At 37.8% G+C, this 20,624-nt stretch overlaps 2 protein-coding genes across 2 annotated transcripts in view; both read right to left on the bottom strand.

The window, feature by feature from the left end:
• Positions 1 to 586: 586 nt before the first annotated feature.
• On the bottom strand, positions 587 to 3,799 carry LOC134680034 (uncharacterized). Its single transcript, XM_063539016.1, has 2 exons — positions 1,658 to 3,799; positions 587 to 1,614 (listed from the first exon to the last, which is right to left on the bottom strand). The coding sequence occupies exon 1, from the start codon at positions 3,615 to 3,617 to the stop codon at positions 2,109 to 2,111; it is 1,509 nt and encodes a 502-aa protein (XP_063395086.1). The 5' UTR covers positions 3,618 to 3,799; the 3' UTR covers positions 587 to 1,614; positions 1,658 to 2,108.
• Positions 3,800 to 8,652: 4,853 nt separating this feature from the next.
• LOC134680080 (negative elongation factor D) overlaps positions 8,653 to 20,624 on the bottom strand; it is a 90,408-nt gene continuing 78,436 nt past the window's right edge. Inside the window, exon 13 of the mRNA XM_063539115.1 lies at positions 8,653 to 8,662. The gene's annotated coding sequence lies outside the window, so the exon portion shown is untranslated. The remainder of the gene's footprint in view (positions 8,663 to 20,624) is intronic.

The following is a 20,624-nucleotide window of genomic DNA, read 5'->3' as shown; positions in this document are numbered from 1 at the left end:
CATTGATCGGAGGAGGAAACATTTTTCTAGTAAACAAAACTACAACACTTTTAGACACTGAGAGCTCCAGACCATTTGAATCTAACCATAATTTGAATAAGCCTAAAGAACAAGTGACAGATCTACTGGCCTGTTCAATAGAAAGGTTTGGCGAATATAATAATAAATCATCAGCATATTGCAAGACTCTAACAGTGTCATTTAAAGATGACTCTAAATCAAATGTGTAGATATTATATAGCAAAGGACTTAATACGGATCCTTGTGGAAGCCCTCTCCACACTAAGCGGGAAACTCTATTGTTGTCATCTATGAGAAGGCTAATGGACCTTTCTGATAAAAGGTTTATTATGAAATTGGTTAACATTATTGGTATAGCTAATTTGTGAAGTTTTGCTTGTAACACTGAGACTAAGACATTATCATAAGCGGCGCTTATGTCAAGAAAAGCAGCTACTACTGACTCATTTCTAGAAAATGCCAGACGAATATCTGAAACTAAAATACCCAAGCTATCATAAGTAGACCTACCTTTTCGGAAGCCAAATTGACTATGAGAAAGTAATTGGTTTTTTTCTACAAAATATTCTAATCTGTTTTTAACTAAATGTTCTGCTACTTTAACAAATACTGAGGAAAGGGCAATCGGACGATAAGAAGAGACATCTGACACTGGTTTGGATGGCTTCAAAATAGGAATAACTATTTGAGATCTCCAAGAATCAGGAATTGTACCAGACTGGATAACAGAATTTATTATGTTTAAATAATAAGAAAGAATACCATCACTGGCATTTGCTAAAAAGGAATAAGGAACTCCATCTTCCCCAGGTGAAGTATCTTTCAAACCACTTAATACAGCTTTTAACTCCTCCATTTTAAAAGGCCCATTTAAATTGTTTAAACAGCAAGAGTCAAATAAAAAGGCAGCAGGGTGAAATACATATTCTTCGGGGACGGAAGCAGGTGCTAATCTGTCCATAAACTCTGTAGCAAGGTTAGGAGGAAAAATCTGTCTAGTGGTCTCATTGAAAGCATGTCTAAATCTTTTAATATTATTCCATACTATGGACGGTTTAACACTAGGACTAAGAGACAAACAAAATCGCTTCCAGCCATCAAACTTTTTCTTTCGTAACAATTTTTTAGTCTCACGAGCAACTTGCATGTATGTCTCAAAATTTTCATTTGTCATAAAATGACAATATTTTCTTTCAGCCTCCTTGCGGTTTCTGATTGCTTGGGTGCAATCATCATCCCACCAAGGCGGAGAAGGTATTTTACCCGATGCACTGTTTTTAACCGGGAAAACTTCATTGGCTACTTCGGTCATTGTCTGGGCTAATGCAACTGAGCAACTAACTACATTACTATCATCTATGGCCGGTAAACACAACAATTTCTCCTCTACGCGGGTTTTGAAAAGTTTCCAATCAACATTACTTAAATTATACTTAAGTCTAGGGCTAGGTTTTGGAGATGGCGGAATAGAAGATGGAAATGTAATAATGATAGGGTAGTGATCACTCCCATATGTTGACTCCAGAGTATGCCATGTGAGAGAAGATGCAAGATCGGCTGAACAAATAGACAAATCAATAGCGCTAATTGACTCTGTTGGAGCTGTACGGCGGGTTGGAGAGCCATTATTTAAAACACAAAGATTGTGCTGGTCTAAGATATTAATGAGGCGATCTCCATTATAATTGGATGCTGAACTACCCCAAACCTGGTGATGCGAGTTAAAATCTCCTAAAATTAAAACGGGCCTAGGAAGAGAGGAAATTATTTGTTCAAGCTCAACAAAAATAGATGATGATGGATGAGGAATATATACAGAAACGATACAGATGTTATTTACAATGGCAGCAACAATTGAAAAATCATCGCTATGAGATGGAAGATGAAAAGGTGAAAATGATATGGAATTCCTGACGAGTAGAGCTACTCCGCCCCATCCACCAGGAGTGCCAGGTCGCGAAGGACGGTCCTCTCTTAGACATGAATATCCCGTGACTCTAAGAAGAGCTCCAGGCTTGAGCCATGTCTCAGAGAGGGCAAAAACAAATGGTTGAAATTTGTTTAATAAATGAATTAAATCATGTTTTTTATTTATTACACTTCTGCAGTTCCATTGTATAATTTTGGCCATTATTTTTAATAGTTGAAACAAGTTCTTCAAGCATGGGGGCAACGTGGGACGGTATTCTTACATTGGGCTGAGATAAATGATTAATCAATGCTTGTATTTCCTCAGCTACTGATACATTATCTTTAACAGACTCCTGCTGTAGTGCACAGCCATTTTGAGGAGATGGGATGGTATACTCTTTAACTAAAGCATTGTGAGCTGCTACATCATACCCTGTTGTTATAAGTTTTTTAACTGTACGTGGTTTCAAAAAAGTTGTCTTTTTATAACTGTGTGACTGCATGATTCTACTTGGGGCTGGATTATGGACACTACGGTGTAAATTTGGCTGAGACTGTGGAGACTGCGACTGTGGCGATGACTGTGTCAGAAGGACATCAGCAAATGATTTTGAAACAGCTGGATGTAATTTAACTGCCTCGGCATACGAGATACAATTATTAGCCATAGTTACTTTAATATCCTTCTGTCTCTTGTGCTCCGGGCAAGCCCTGTTCGTGGCGAAATGAAAACCATTGCAAAGGCAGCAAGTGGCATCATCTTCCTCCACTGAACAGGTATGACCGGGATGCAACTGACCACACTTAAAGCACTTGGGTCTAGATCTGCAATTAGTTTTCGTATGGCCAAATTTAGTACAGTTGTAGCATTGGATTGTGGGAAAGATATACAGTTCAACAGGCAATGAGTTGTAGCAAGAAAATACCCGCTTTGGTAAAACTTGACCATCAAAAGTTAGGACAACTGTTTCAGAGGGTTGCCATGAAACGGTACCATTAACTGTGACTCTATGGTTCAAACGTCGAACTTTAAGTACTTTTCCACATCCAATGGGCACGGAAATGTTAGACACTATTTCCTCCTCCGTCCACTGTGATGGAATACCACGGACTAGGCCCATGCGCGTTACTGTAAACGATGGTATGTATGCTGTTAAATTTTCTTTGTCAAGTTGAGGATTGGTCACAAACAAATTAGCATCGATATGATTTGCAAAAGCCATAGAAATTCTTGTCCTACCAATACGTTTCACACTACCATTTATAATATTTTTGAAGCCGTTTTTTACTAAGAACCTACCAAAAGACACCGGGTGCAGGGACGAGTTAGGATCAGTTTGTTTTAATTGAACATGCACCGTAAACGGTGCAACATCAGATGTTGAAAATAAATTTCTGCCAACTTTGGTTGTTTGAATATCAGAAACTACTTTATTTGTGTCCGTATTTGTAATAGTATGAACTTGGGTCTTCTGTACAATTTCACACTCGCAAACATATTCCCCACCAGAATTTCGCTTTCTCTTTTTGTTACAATCTTTACACCTCTTATTTTTATATACTTTTCTTTTCAAATCGTTCTTATTATTTACTGATGTATCTGTGTCCATGCTAGATTCAATTTCAACATTAATACCAACTTGGAGGTTTTCCCCTCCAGGGTCAGGAGGATCATCCTCCGCCATGGTAAAGAATTACAAAAGACTTACCTAATATGAGTGAATGTCACAATATATACAAAAAAAAACAATATTTACATGTAATACTATCCAAAATATATACAATTTACCAATTCCTTGATCTTATTCTTATATTAAATTAAATTAAATGTACGAGAAACCAAAACACACAACCGCCACGTTTCACGTTTCCCGCGCTTTTTCTGTGGCAAATTGACAATGTCATACTGAACTGAATTGCCATACTAAAAATAAGTATAACTTTTTAATTATGCTCCCGGTATTATTAAGTAATAACCAGACGGGACAATTTGACCGTAGTTATGCAGAAAACGACCAACTCAATTTTTTTATCAATACAGAAAGCGACCAAAGCATAGACTTATAATATATAGAGACGGGGTCTCAGCGAGCTGTCACTGTTGCCACTTTTGTTTAGTGTGCGATTAACAATTTAACACCACCTTGCTGTAGCCATGTCGATAAAGTCATATCGATAAACTAGCGACATTTCTTACAATTTTAATTTTACTTCAAAGGTTTGACGATATCTAAAATGAACAAAAACGCTTTTATTCTTTATTGTGGTTATCAGATCATAATTTTATCGTCACGCCCCAGCAGGGAACCAAGGGAAAGTTCAGATATTTAATCAAAATACATAAATACCTACTTAGATATGTGTATGTGTTCCGCAATAATTGAAATATTTTATTATATTCAAACATATTTATTATTCATTAGCATTTCAATTATGTATATGTTTAACGAAGATATTGAAGCTTCAATTAATAGGTATTTTGTATTGAATATAATTATATGGTTTCAAATATGAACAGCATCTTCTTATATATTGTTTATTTAATCTTCTACCTTTACACACAGTATCTTTTTGTATTATAAATTCTTCTTCTTTTCTTCTTCTTTTATTTTAGTGGCGGTCTGGCCAAACTAGTTGGCACAAATTTGCCAATGTCAAGTGTTTTGATGTGTACACCTGCGAACAAAGGACAACACAGACAAATACCCACTCCCGCACAGAGCAAGGGCCACTACACGTTTTGTTTTAGCAGAGTAAAACAAAGGTGAGTGATTAGTTCAATTGCAGACGACACAAATATTATATAATCTCTTATGCCAAATTAGAGAGATACTATAATACAATGTTATTTTTCCTCAGAAACCTGGCAAGAATCCGGAATATTTTTTTATTTTCGGTGAGGCATAATAAGGACATAGATTTAATAGGGAGGGGTATTTTTAATTTTGTTAAGACAGAGTATAAATTAAAGAAGGGTGAGTTACGAGGGCAGTTAAAAAGAATATGGTCCAATGTACCGACTTCCATATTGCAGTCACACATAGGGGAGTCCCTGAGCTTGAAGCGATGCAAGAGTTCTGGCGAAGAATAAAAACCCAAGCGGAGTCTAATAATGATACTGGTGTGCCTTTTAGAGAGAGATCGATTTTTAAAAAACCAAGGACGAGAGGGTATCAAGGGTTGGATATACGAGTAAAAACATTTTTTTGACGATTTCCATCGTACGGACCAATTTTTAAACATTGTTTTCTTAGGGATACAGACTAAGTCCGAGGGGAAGATTTTAAAAAAGGAATCATTTCCGCGTAGAACAGCTTCTTTTGCAGCCTGGTCTGCTAGTTCGTTACCTAAAATGCCGCAGTGGCTCGGAATCCATCCAAAATATATGTCCAAATTGGCTAACCGACAGGAGAAAATTTCTTTTTTAATTTGAGCTATTATGTAATTACGAGCACAATTTAAGAAAGGTCTAGAGGAAATTGCCTGAAGGGCACTTAAACAATCAGTGAAAATAACAGATTTAGGGAGATTACTAGAGAGTATATATTTGATTGCCGCCCAAATGGCCAAGCATTCACCAGTAAAAACAGAGCACTCAGGGGGGAGTTTATATTTGATTGAGAGATTTAACGAAGGGCACACTACAGCACAGCCTACACAACCAAGGTCCGAGAGTTTAGAGGCATCAGAATAAAAAAATATATAATCTGGGAAGTTATCGTGTGCAAATTTATTAAATTTCGAATTTGGATGTAGCGAATTTTTATTAATGCCGCAATCTAAAATTACATTAGGAAGGAGAATAAGGGATTCAAACGGAACCGAGTATAGAGGGAGTGAGGGGTATCTTTGAATGGGGGCTCTGAGAGATGAAATTTTTTCTAAGCTGAGGACTAAATTAGGTTTAGACTTCTTGCTCCAATAAGGTTTAGTGTTACAATAATTTTGCAGCAATTTCAATTTGGGGATAAGGGGATGTGATGATAAACAAACTGTGCGGGATAAGAAGCGATCTGCTAAAAGCTTCCGCCTGAGATCTAGAGGAGGGTCTACACTCTCCACTAGGATTGCCTTCTTGGGAGAGTTTCTCATGCACCTTAATACAATTCTAAGCGCCTTCAATTGTATTTTTTCTAGAACTTTAAGAGCTTCGACACTACAAGGTTCAAATATGAAAGTACCAAAATCCAGGTGGGACCTAATGAAAGCATTATATAGAAGTTTTTGAGAATAAGGATGAGTACCCCACCACGCGCCCGAGAGGGCTCTAAGCATGTTAATATTTTTTTCACATTTTTTAGCTACATAATTTAGATGTTGAGCACCCTTAAGTTGACGGTCAAAAATAACGCCTAAGAATTTTACAGTCTCTGAGAGAGGAATTGATTCATTGTCAAAAAGAAATAGTGTTTGAGGGGAGCTTCTGGCTCTAGAGAAAATAATACCTGAGCTTTTTGATGGAGAGAGAGAAAGACCATGAGAAGAAAGCCACGTTTGGAGAGAGATAAGGGCTGTGTTAATTTTATTAGTGGCTAATTGTGGAGATTTGTCATTACAATAAATAACCAAGTCGTCCGCATATTGCAGAATTTTACAATGTAAATTTACAGATTTGTCAAGGTCCATAGTATATAAGTTATAAAGGAGAGGGCTGAGGACCGAACCCTGAGGTAGTCCCTTCCATAGACATCTTTTCCCCAAGACATTACCCTGCCATCTTAATATAATTGTCCTCTCCAAAAGAAGATTAGACACGAAGCTAACAACCTTTGAAGGAATTCCTATCTGAGACATCTTGTTTTTAAGGACTGAAAGCATGACATTATCGTAAGCTGAGGAGATATCCAAGAACACAGCAGCAACACACTCATTTCTTGAGAAAGCAAGTCTAATGTCAGTTGACAGAATAGCATGACTATCGGAAACACTTTTACCCTTGCGAAAGCCGAATTGAAAACGAGATAATAAGTTATTGTTTTCAATAGACCATTGAAGACGATTTTTCAAAAGATGTTCAGTAATTTTGCATAAGGTGGATGATAAAGCTATGGGACGGTATGAAGAGGCAAGATCCGAATTTTTACCCGGTTTCAGAATGGGAATTACATACTGTTCCTTCCAGGAGTCTGGGATAACACCATTGTCAAAAAAGCAATTAATTAGCGATAGGAAATAAGAAGTCGCCTCAGCGCCCGCTTTAGAAAGAAATGAGTAAACCACACCGTCAGGACCTGGAGAAGAGTCGGGTAGACAGTCAAGTACACATCGGAGTTCAGAGATAAAAAAGGGATTAGAAAGAAAATTATCTGGCAAAGAGGTAGACGAAGAGACAGAAGATGGAATTTCAGAAAAATTCGGAGCATAAGAAGGAGCCAATTTATTAAGAAAGTCGTCTAGCCAGGGAGGATTATTAGAAAAAGACGGAGGAGGGGCAGAGGGCCCCGCACATCGAAATATTTTAATTTTATTCCAAACAATGGTGGGATGAGTGGCAGGAGATATAGACTCACAGAAATTATTCCACCCAATTCTTTTTTTTTAATTAGTACCTTCCTGCACTTGGCCTGGATTTGTTTGAGCAAAATAAAATTTTCTTTATTAATGTTGTTGCAATATGTTTTTTCGGCATTTTTGCGTGCTTTAACTATTGAAGTGCATTCTGGGTCCCACCAAGGGAGGGAGGGACGCCTGTTTTTGGAGATATTTTTTTTTTAAGGGATGGATTCTTCCGCCGAGAGAAGTACAGATTTTTTAAAAAGAAGGTAGACATCTAGACAATTTGTTGAAGAGACAACAGGTAGATCAGCAATTTTGTTACCTAATGAAGAAGAAAACAGCGACCAATCAGCTTTTAAAAGATAAAATTTTTGAAGAGGAGGAGTCGAAGATGGCAGGGGGCAGTCCATAGAGATGGTGATGGTGATGGGGAGGTGATCACTACCATAAGACGATTGAGAGACTTCCCACGCAGCTATAGAAGTTAAGGCCGGAGAACAAATAGACAAGTCTACCGGAGATGGATTCTGTGTTGGGGATATACGACGAGTTGAACTACCATCATTTAAAACACAGAGGTTGTCATGGTCTAGAAGTTCTACAATTTTGCTACCAGAGGGGTCAGGAGAAAGAGATCCCCATAGGGGGCTGTGTGAGTTGAAGTCACCTAGCACAAGAATGGGAGGGGGAACGTTAGAAAGGAGGGACCAAAAGGACGAAATGATTCTAGGAGAAGGGTGAGGGATATATACAGAAAGGAAGCTAATATTTAAGACTCGAGCGGCTGTCACGTAAATATGCGGTTTGTTAATAAGAGAAATTTGTTGATAGTCTAAACCGTTCTTAATAAGAAGGCAACAACCAGCTGAGCCTTTGGGGCAATCCTGTCTGAGGCATGTATAGCCCTGTAAGCGAAATGAGAAAGAAGGTTTTAACCAGGTTTCTGAGAGAGCAATGACAGAAGGTTTATGTTTATTACATAAATATAATAAATCAGATTTATTCTTATTTACACTTCTAATATTCCATTGGAGAATCGAAATAGCCATACTACCCTTTAGGTAGAAGAGAGGAGAGAAGTTTCAAATAATCGGCAGCGTTGGACGGTAGTAAATTATTTTTCACCAAAAATTCTACAGCTAAAGAAACAATCGAAGAGATTATGTATGAGATGTTAGTATCTGTGCCAGAGGGGCCAGATGAAGTTGACTCTTGAGGATGGACACCGGGTTCACGGTTTTCACCAGACAGGCAGACACCATTGCCCGGAAGGGGCGTGTTATATCCAGATATTATGTCGTTATGAGCCCTACGGTCATAGCCAGGGGAAAGAGGAGCATGTGGTCTCCTCAGCGTAACCACTGTTTCCTTGTAGGAAGTAGAGGGGTGGGCAGAAGACGGGTTCTTGACTACAGCACTGTAAAGAGGTTTATTTTCGGATGCTTTTTCTCCGCCTCAGAGTAAGAAACACCTTCCTCCGACATGGTGATTTTAATGTTTTTTTGTCTGTTGAACTCAGTACAATTTTTGTCAGTTGCCATATGTCGACCTAGACAATGCAAGCAGGATACATTTGCTTCTTCTACCTTACACTCAGAGGCTTCATGAGGCTGGGCACACTTTGCACAGCGTGGTCGAGAGCGGCAATGAGCCTTTACATGGCCAAACCGAAGGCATCTGAAACATTGGATTGTGGGCAGATTGTAGGGGTCTACCTCTAGCGAGCAATGAAATAGAAAAACCCTTGAAGGGAGCGCCTGACCGTCAAAAGTAACCACCACTTTTTCTGAGGGCATCCATTGAATAGCCCCATCATTGGGATCCTTGGTTTTGTAATTAATGCGACGAGCCTTTATGGCTTTGCCAAATCCTTGAGGCGAGACAATAAGGGAAGGGAGTTCCTCATTTGTAAACTCTTTAGGAATGTATTTAACAACCCCTATGCGAGAGATATGAAAAGTTGGGATAAAAGCTTTGTATCCATCTATTAGCTGTGAATTCAAAAAGGAATTGGCACTGTCACTTGTTTGAAACTCAACCGACATTTTGTTGCGCCCTACTTTCTTAACACCGCCTTCTTTAATACCCTTTACACCGGTCTGATATAATAGTTGTCCGAACTTCACTTGATTCAAGAAGGTTTCTGATGAGTCCTTAGTAACATGTACAATAAATGGACCTAAGTCTGACACTAAGTAGTTATTCCTATGGGGAGTAGGGGGGGGTCTCATAAAACTGTTTGAATCTGAGAGAGAGTTTTGGGGGACCTCCATAGGGGTCACAAGGTTTTGGGAAGGGTCGGGAGAGCCACCCGCTGCTTCCTGTTCCAGTTGAATGGAATCTGATGACTTATGGAACTGAGATAGAGGCAGCTGCGATTCTTGGGAAGGGCCGGGGGAGCCTCCGGCTGCTTCATGTTCCAGTTGAATGGAATCTGATGAATTATGGAACTGACCTAGAGGCAGCAGCGAATCTTGGGAAGGGCCGGGGGAGCCACCGGCTGCTTCATGTTCCGTTTGAGTGGAATCTAGTGAATTTAGGGACTGAGATAGAGGCAGGTGCGATTCTATACCGGCAGACATGATAGAATTCATTTCATTAGAGCCATTATTCTGGGTGGTCATCTGCTTGGCACAGGGGGCCTCATCATCTGAATTGGATTCAGCGCGGTCTCTTTTGCGGGGAGTCGATTCTACTACATCCACGTGAACGGCTGGTGACGGCGGATTCGAAACAACCACGAATTCATCCGGAGGTTTCCCGGGGTCAAACGTGTTTGACGACATCATGTCGTCACGGAAAAGGTGGCAAGTACCTCACATGAAAGTAATTGCCACCCTTCCCACTGTTTCCACTTACCAAATGTTAGATAACGCTACCACACAGATAAACAACAAACACAAAACGATCACGCACAAAAAACACAATTAAAACCACAGAATTCTCCTGATTTCCAAATATTTTTTCGTCTCCACAACGTGCTCGAACGATGGCCGGAAGCGGAAAAAAAAACTTATAAATTCTTAACAATCTCCATAGCTAGTAATCGTGATGCAATCTCAAGTGCCACAGATAATATAGAGTATAGAGTAAATAAGTAATAAAAGGGATGTACAGACATTGTACTTCAACACTCTCCCTCAATGTTTATACATCCTTTTAACATTTGACCAAATTAAGTAAATTACACAGTTTTACAAATTTTTCACCTGATAAAGGTTTAGTTAGTATATCAGCTATCTGATCTGCTGTAGTTATATATTCAATGGTAATTAAGCCTTCTTCAACCTTTTCTTTTATAAAATTACACTTTACATCAACATGTTTCAAGCGTTTCTGATCAGGATTTTGAACAACTCTTATAGTACTCTGATTATCTTCAAAAATAACAACATTATTAATTTTAATGTTAAAATCTGACATTAACTTAATTAGCCAACAGGCTTCTACAGATGCTTCACATAAGGCAACTAGTTCAGCCTCCGTAGTACTCAAAGCAACTGTACTTTGCTTCTTTGATTTCCATGTCACAGTATTACCAAACAATTGAAACAAATATCCACTTGTGGATTTCCTGTCATTATCACGTGCAAAATCTGCATCTGCAAAACCTATTAGGCTTTCATTTTTACATTTACAATATATTAAATTATAATTAACAGTTTGTTTAACATATCTCAATACACGCTTTAATGCTTGCCATAACTTTAAAGTTGGTTGTGTTTGAAATCTGCTCAAATATGACACAGCTGTTGCTAAGTCTGGTCTGGTGCTTACCATAGCATACATTAAAGAGCCAATAAGTGATCTACACTTGTGTTCTAATGTCAAGTCAATTTCACTCGAGTCAAAGTCCAGTTTAAAATTAGGGTCCATAGGTGAATTGACACCTCTGCAATTCTCCATCTTATAAGATTGAACTACCTTTTGCAAATAGTTTGTCTGGTTCAGATAAATACCGTCATGTTTCCTTTGAATATTAATGCCTAAATACATTAGCTTTTCATTACCTAAGTCTTTCATGTGAAATTTTGAGTTTAGAAATTTCTTAACACTCTCTATTTCAGTCACACTAGGCCCTACAATCAACATGTCATCAACATACAAAATCAAGTATAACTCCCCTTTATTATAAAGACAGTAGTCATTTTTCGAACGGGTAAATCCATATTCTGTGATAACTTCTGTGAATTTCTCATACCAATACTTAGGACTCTTTTTTAAACCGTATAAGGATTTTTGTAGTTTTAAAACATGACCATCAGGAACTGTCAGACCCTGTGGGGGTTTTAAGTATAGCGCTTCATCAATTCTTCCATACAAGAAAGCACCTTTTACATCCATTTGGTGTATTTCATAATCCTTCTGAGCTGCAACTGATAAAAGAACTCTTAATGTTTGTAACTTCAAAACCGGTGAGTATATATTTTCTAATTTTTCTTTTTGTTGGTAACCTTTCACAACTAATCTTGCTTTACATATTTCTTCTTCTCCTATATTATTCTTTGTAAGGACCCATCTGCTATCCAGTAATTTTTCATTCTTAGGTACAGGTACAAATTTCCATGTTTCATTTTCTTTTAAAGTCTTTAATTCTTCATTTATTGCCTTCTTCCATTCATTTTCATCTCTTCTTCCTTTAATGTCATCATAATTTGTAGGAGCATCCTGATAACCTGTTAGTAACGCATATAATGCTGTATCATCCTTGTCAAGGTCCATTTAAGAAGAAGAAGAAGAAGAAGAAATACATTTATTTTAACGTCACAACATAGTACATGTAAAAAAAAGAGAAGTATGCAGACATAAAACAGATTAGGACGCTAAAATAGGATCCCCACTCAGCATGATGCCGCGGCAGACCGTGGCGCTGGTTTTCTGTGGGGACCTGACTTAATCTAAAATTGAATGGCGACACGTATTACGCCAACGACACACAAGTAAATTATTTACATTGATTAAAAAAAAAAACATGAACATTATTATTGATATAGCAAGGAAAACATAGAAAATTAATACACAAGTAAAAACCAGAAAAGAAAAGAACAATCACATGACATAGACTACCGTCTTTTTAAAAAAAAAATATATATAAAAAATTTGCGAGGACAATAATTATTGGTATTTGGTGTGGTAACACCAAACCACAGTACTTGTATTTGAATGTAGAACAGTTGCACAAAGTCACAGAAAAAAGAGAAGCCAAAACTTAAACTAAAGCAACTAAACTAAAACTAAGACATATCATAGTTTTGCTATAAACAGAAATGTGTGTGAGTGAGTAAAAACGTGTGAGTGAATAAAAATGATAATTGTAAGTATGTTACTGGAATGTTTGTAGTTGAATTTGTAACAAGTGCGCACGACTTTTTGTTTTGAAACCACTTAACGACTTCAGCGAACGGATACGTGGAGGCAGGTCATTCCAAATCTTCATAGCGGCGTAACGGAAACAACCACGAAAGGCCGCCGAGTTGTGACGAGGGCAGACAAGTTGCAGGTACCTAGCCTAGATGACCTAACCTCCGAGGATTTGGAGTTGTGAGCCCAGGTTAGCTTATTGTAAAGGTACGAAGGTATCTGGTGGTACACATTTCATAGTCCCGTTGCCATATTGGTTTTCTTACTTCTCTTTTTTCTCTCCCTCTTTCTGAGCTTTCTGTCTTCTCTGTCACAGTCTTCATCTTGTTTATGTCATCTTTATTTTGACTTTCTTCATTATCTTTATTCTTTAACTTCTCTATTTCCTTTTCTTCATAATTTTCGTCATTTTCCTCTTTTGTTTCCTTTTCAATTTCTTGTTCATCTTTACTCATTTCCTTCTCTGTCTTGTCCAGTACATATTTTGTATATTTGTCACAATCTGGTTTTGTCTCATCAAAGATCACGTTCCGTGCCAGTATAATTTTCTTTGTGTCGGGATCATAAAGTTTATATCCTGTGGTATAATATCCAATAAAAATCAGTTTTTTACCAGAGTTGTCCAATTTTTGTCTAAATTCTTTCGGTACATGATTGTACGCTGTACATCCGAATACTCTCATATTAGATACATTTGGTTTCCTACCTTCCCATAACTCTGCTGGCGTTTGCGTTTTCCCTTCAGTCGGGCTCCTATTTGTGACATAAGCTGAAAATAATACTGCATGGCCCCAAAACTCCTTCTTCAGTTGTGAGTCGATCAAAACAGTCTTAGCCTTCTCCATCAATGTCCGGTTCATACGCTCCGATACTCCGTTCATTTCGGGGTTATACGGCACTGTATACTGCATCTGTATCCCTTTACTGTAACAAAAGCTCTGAAATTCTTTAGAAATATACTCTCCCCCGTTATCTGATCTTAACTTCAATATGTTAGCATTAAAATGGTTTGTCACATAGAAATAATACTGTTTAAATTTGTCAAACACTTCACTCTTGTTGGATAGTAGGTATACCCATACAAAATGAGTATAGTCGTCAATAAATGTCACAAAGTATTTGTATCCTTCTTCAGTCACCGGGGTAATTGGTCCGCAGACGTCAGTGTGTACTAATTCAAGGGGTCTAGTCGCTCTACGTCCAGGTCTGTTAAAAGGTTGTCTTGTCATCTTACCTAGCAAGCATGGCTCACAAACAGGAATATTATTTTTACATTTAGTTAAATCATCCATACCATTAACCATTTGTTGTGTTGATAATAAGGTCAAATTTTTTATACCTAGGTGAGCATATCTGCGATGCCACAGCTGTCTCACATTTTTGTCACAGTTATTACTATAATTACATTCCTTTTCAAATAATGTTTCCATTTTAATTGTATATAATGACCCTACACGATTGCCTATCATGGTCAAACAATTGTGTTTGTATATTCTGACTTTTCCTATATTAAATTCAATCTTGTAACCATTTTCTTCAATCTTTGAAACTGACAGTAAATTGTTCTTTAAATCAGGCACATAGAATACATTTTTTATGTTTAAAATAACTGGCCGCTTACCTATGAATGCCCTTGCCCGAATGTTGCCAACACCTATTGCCATTAAATTCACTCCTTTCTTTGCTACCGAGATGGGCTTAGGCTGGCTGAGTTCAATATATTCTGAGAAATGTCTTTTATCATTAACATAATGGTCCGAACACCCCGAGTCTATATACCACATTAAGTCACACTTATCTTCTTTGTCATATCCTTGGGTTTCAGTCTCTGCAAGAAAAGCATGCTCAACTTCACTGTCAATTGACGCCACATACGAATGTCCACGTCCATAATCGTTCCCATAAGATCCTCGTCCTCGGTTCGAAAAGCCTCGTCCTCTGTTAGTAAAACCTCGTCCTCGGTTTGAAAAGCCTCGTCCTCTAGATGAAAAACCTCGTCCACTTGATGAAAAACCTCGTTCACTCGATGAAGAACCTCGTTCTGAATAACCCGTCTGTCCTTGATATCCTCTTCCATTTGATGAGCTGTGCTGCAGCTGGTGGGCAGGTTGAGCGCTATGATAATTTTGTCTTTCTCTACATTCATATTTTTTATGTCCCTCTTTGCCACAACTAAAACATAGAAAAGCTGATTTGTTGTACTCAGGTGCGCGTGGCATACTCTTATTTCTCTTCTCTTCTTCACCCAGCAGTCTATCCTTGACTATATCAACTGTGAGGTTAGGTATCGACTCGATCGCTGTCACTATAATTTCATAAGTGTCTGGCATGGATAACAAAATAAAGTTTATCTTTTCCTCGTCTGAGAGCGCACTCCCTGCATCCTTTAATTGTCCAAATATTTTTGATAGCGTCACAAAATGTTCCGACAATGGTGTCCCTTCCTTGTATTTAATGTCATTTAGTTGACGTCGTAAAAAGAGTTTACTTCGAGTCCCTTTTTTCATGAATTGTTTCTCTAACTTTTGGATCATATTATACGCTGTATCTTCTTCTTGAATGTAATCGATGTGACTGTCGGCCACGCCATTTATAATTATCGTTTGTGCTTTCGCCTCTGCATTTTTATTCTCAGGCACACTCGCGAAACCTGCTGCCTCTATAGCCTTTATGCAGTCGTATGCCCTTAAAATGCTACATATCCTGAACTTCCAAATGGCGAAATCCTCCCCCGCAAACTGTTTAATTTTAATCGAATTGAAATTAGCTTCCGATGACGCCATATTGCCGGCTTTTTCCTACCTCGAACTCCGTTGAAACACGCATTGAAACCACGCCGTTCTACCACTATTGAATATAATTATATGGTTTCAAATATGAACAGCATCTTCTTATATATTGTTTATTTAAGGCTACAAATATAATGACCACCAAAAAATACTTTGGTACCCTAAATAAAAAAATCATGCTTACCAAAAAAAATTACTGAACACCAAAAAAATAAGGCCTAAAATTACAAATGTACCACCATTTTAATTACGACTGCACTTCAAATTGTATTCGAATACCAAATATATTGAATGATTACCAAAAATCATTAATGATCACCAAATCTTGAAGACCAAATAAATGCGATATTTTCACCTAAATAAACCACTATGATACCAAAAAATTTATACATATTACCAAATAAAGTAAAATGATGCCAAAATTACTAGCCCCTCCCGCTCAACCCCCGTACCCCGCACCGCATAACTTAGGTAGGCATACTGAAATGCTACTAGAAAAGTATGTTAGGTTAGGTTTGTACTGCTATCAGTTAAGTGGGCTAGGTTAACACTGCGACCCTTACAGAAACGAATTGCTACTAGAAAAGTGGGTTAGGTTAGGTTTAAACTGCGACCCTTACAGAAAAGAAATGCTACTAGAAAAGTGGGTTAGGTTAGGTTTGAACTGCGAACCTTACAGAAACGAAATGCTACTAGAAAAGTGGGTTAGGTTAGGTTTGAACTGCGAACCTTACAGAAACGAAATGCTACTAGAAAAGTGGGTTAGGTTAGGTTTGAATTGTGACCCTTACAGAAACGTAATGCTACTAGAAAAGTGGGTTAGGTTAGGTTTGAACTCCGACCCACACAGAAACGAAATTCTACTAGAAAAGTGGGTTAGGTTAGGTTTGAACTGCGACCCTTCCAGATAAGAAATGCTACTAGAAAAGTGGGTTAGGTTAGGTTTGAACTGCGAACCATACAGTAAACGAAATGTTACTAGAAAAGTGGGTTAGGTTAGGTTTGAACTGCAACCCATACAGAAACGAAATGCTACTAGAAAATTTTGCTTTGCTTTAATAGGATAGCAAGATTTAAAAATTTGGTTATAATTTTACATTAAAATGGAGTTCTAATTTTGGTGGTCATTTACTATTTTTGGGTTTACAATGATTATTTTGGTGTCATTTTATTTAATAGGATAGTAAAATGTAATAAAATTGGTAATCATTTCACATTAAAATGGTGTTACAATTTTGGTGATCATTCATTATTTTAGGGTGGTAAAGTAGATTTTTTTGGTATTAAATTTTATTAAAACTGGTGATCAGTTAAATAGCAGCCTTTATTTAATCTTCTACCTTTACACACAGTATCTTTTTGTATTATAAATTCTTAACAATCTCCATAGCTAGTAATCGTGATGCAATCTCAAGTGCCACAGATAATATAGAGTATAGAGTAAATAAGTAATAAAAGGGATGTACAGACATTGTACTTCAACATTTTGTTCCGCTGTGTAGCGTTTATCGATATATAACATGATTAAAATCGACTTTTCACATCCCTAAAAGAGCACAGATACACGTTTTTACGCACACATACACAGCCTGGATGCATCAAAAGAGGCAACACTTGATTTGAAGTTCACCTTGTCAACAGTATGGTTGTCCTTTTTTGACAAATGGCATTTTAAAAGAGCGAGGAGAGAGAAATGATACTAGTTGCTGCGCCGTCAAAGAGAACAGAAAACGTAGGGGCCTTGGACCAAAGCCACTGAGTTAGGGTATAAGTCACTTTGACAAAAATAAAAAGTTGGTCGCTTTCTACAGAACTACGGTCATTTTTGGCACGACTGATTAAATTTACAATTTACTTGTGTGGTCTGAACGCGAAAATAAAATTCAAGCCAAAGCACATCGGCGGCTTGTCGATCGCACTATGAAATTGTGTACTGTAGAATTTTTTTACACTTTTCAGCCAAAGAGAACATAACATCATGCCGGCTACATACGTAACGATAAATCGTTGCGATAAAACTGTGCAGTCCGACTGTGCAGATAAATCGTTGTCGATTATCATAACGATTTGTCATACACAAGGTTCGATTTATCTGCACAGTCGGACTGCACAGTTTTATCGCAACGATTTATCGTTACGTATGTAGCCGGCATAAGAAAACGGGTCGAAACTACAGTATTGCCACTTTTTAGTTTGTAGTCTTTTTTGTCAGACTGCAGGGCCCAGTTTTATAAAGTTACAAGTTACAAGTTTACAGGCGTTTACTGGCAACACTTCCTCCGTTTTTTACAATTTGCGTTTTATAAAGTTGCTAACACACTATCGCACCGCACCAAGGTCATTGTGGGACGCACCCATAAGTAAGAGGGAGAAAGAGATATCGCTTTCTCCCTTTTACTTATGGGTGCGTCCCACAATGACCTTGGTGCGGTGCGATAGTGTGATAAAGGCTTGCTACACGGTCGCCGACAAGCCCCCAGACCGCGTGGCCTTGGCCGGTCCCGGACCGTGTAGACAGTTGTTACCAACAAAATTTGACCAAAACTGACCAAGGACAGACCAAGGTCAGACGGTTAGAAGGCTTGTCGGCGACCGTGTAGCAAGCCTTTTAGCAACTTAAAAGTACCGTGTTACAATTTTACAGGTTACAGGTACAAGTGCCTGTAGCTCAACCATAGACGAAAATATGGGAGATTAATAGTTTTAAACTCATAATCGAACAAGCGTTTTATAAAAATATTGTAAATTACAAGTGTAGATTGGTAAACTTGTAACAAAAACTGACATACGTCTTGAGTCCTGTAACAGCACAACAGCAGCTACTTGTAGTGTGTCTGATTCGCTCTTTTGCTCGTAATTCTTAAGTTTAATTAAAGTTATTCGTTTTCTTATTATCAGTTTTTGTTAATGTATCTGAAATATATAGTAAATAGGAAATGAAGTGACAATATGTTTGATATTGATTTTATTGATGATTCGTTTTATTTTATCTACTAGGAAACGGAAAGGGATTGGTGCCGATATTTGTCGTTGATTTATTAGCATTCGTCTCTTTATTTAAGTATAGTGCATTCACATTATGGTAAAGTGTACTATTCATAATTTTCGATACACAGCGTACTTATCTTTGAGCCACTACCGAAACGATACATTGTAATGTGAAACAGTACTTATTTACTTATTAGGTAAATATTTCATTAAATCTAACTTAATCTGAATCTGAAAACGGCCCGAAAAGTATATCCTTGGCATCAAACACCGCTCTCAACCACTCGATTTCTCCTTCATTTCTGGCCATTTTTCCAATACTTAACAGCAAACAATAACACAGCATTTAGTAGAGCACAGAGTATCTATGAATTCTATGACAGACATTTTTTTTAAATAGTGATGTTCTTCGCACCTGTAAATTTCACATGTAATCGAGATTGACCGTGGTGCTTTACAACTGTAATTATCTATGTGTATTTATAAAACACCTGTAGCCGTACACAGTGCATTACAGGTGCCTGTAGCCTGTACTCTTGTAACCTGTAACTTGTAACTTTATAAAACTGGGCCCTGTAGTCTGTATATTTCAAGGCCCCTACGTTTTCTGTTCTCTTTGACGGCGCAGCAACTAGTATCATTTCTCTCTCCTCGCTCTTTTAAAATGCCATTTGTCAAAAAAGGACAACCATACTGTTGACAAGGTGAACTTAAATCAAGTGTTGCCTTTTTTGATGCATCCAGGCTGTGTATGTGTGCGTAAAAACGTGTATGTGTGCTTTTTTAGGGATGTGAAAAGTCGATTTTAATCATGTTATATATCGATAAACGCTACACAGTGGAACGAAATAGCTATTAATTGAAGCTTCAATATCTTCGTTAAACATATACATAAATTGAAATGCTAATGAATAATAAATATATTAGAATATAATAAAATATTTCAATTATTGCGGAACACATATCTTAGTAGGTATTTATGTATTTTAATTAAATATCTGAACTTTCCCTTGGTTCCCTGCTGGGGCGTGACGATAAAATTGTGATCTGATAACCACAATAAAGAATAAAAGCGTTTTTGTTCATTTTAGATATCGTCAAACCTTTGAAGTAAAATTAAAATTGTAAGAAATGTCGATAGTTTATCGATATGACTTTATCGACATGGCTACAGCAAGGTGGTGTTAAATTTAACACCACCTTGCTTAATCGTACACTAAACAAAAGTGGCAACAGTGACAGCTCGCTGAGACACCGTCTCTATATATTATAAGTCTATGGTATATTTAGTTTTAGGTATTTTTAAATAAAAGGAAATAAACAATTTCGGGTAGTCATATCATTAATTATTGGCCTTTTCGCCGCAACGTCAATGAATTAATAGTATCATCAACGCCATGTCAAAAATTGCATGTAAACAAACCTGACCAAAACCACGACTTGATATGAAGTCGTGGCGTGTGAGGCACAAAATGTACTGACTTTAAGTTGCTAACACACTATCGCACCGCACCAAGGTCATTGTGGGACGCACCCATAAGTAAAAGGGAGAAAGCGATATCTCTTTCTCCCTCTTACTTATGGGTGCGTCCCACAATGACCTTGGTGCGGTGCGATAGTGTGTTAGCAACTTTATATATCAAGGCAATGGCGGCGAAAAGGTTAACCAACTAAATACAAAACCACCTGGACCAGCCAGAGGGCTTACCGCGAAAACCGAAATTCGCAATTTGCAGAGATTTTTCTCTTTTACTCCAATGAAGACTTGATTAGAGTGACAGAGAAAGATGCCCGTAATTTGCGAACTTCGATTTTCGCGGTTATAGCCCAGTCACTGAACAACCTGACTAAAGTAGCTAACACACTACCGCACCGCACCAAGGTCATTGTGGGACGCACCCATAAGTAAAAGGGAGAAAGCGATATCTCTTTCTCCCTCTTACTTATGGGTGTGTCCCACAATGACCTTGGTGCGGTGCGATAGTGTGTTAGCTACTTTATAAATGTACATTACTCATTTGATCGTGTAATGTTTTAATCTACCCTCAAGTCCCTCAA

Source organism: Cydia fagiglandana, chromosome 3 (assembly GCF_963556715.1).
Source record: "Cydia fagiglandana chromosome 3, ilCydFagi1.1, whole genome shotgun sequence".
In the NCBI taxonomy this organism is placed as follows: domain Eukaryota; kingdom Metazoa; phylum Arthropoda; class Insecta; order Lepidoptera; family Tortricidae; genus Cydia; species Cydia fagiglandana.
Note: the sequence above shows the minus strand (reverse complement) of the source record. Positions and strands in the feature narration are given on the sequence as shown.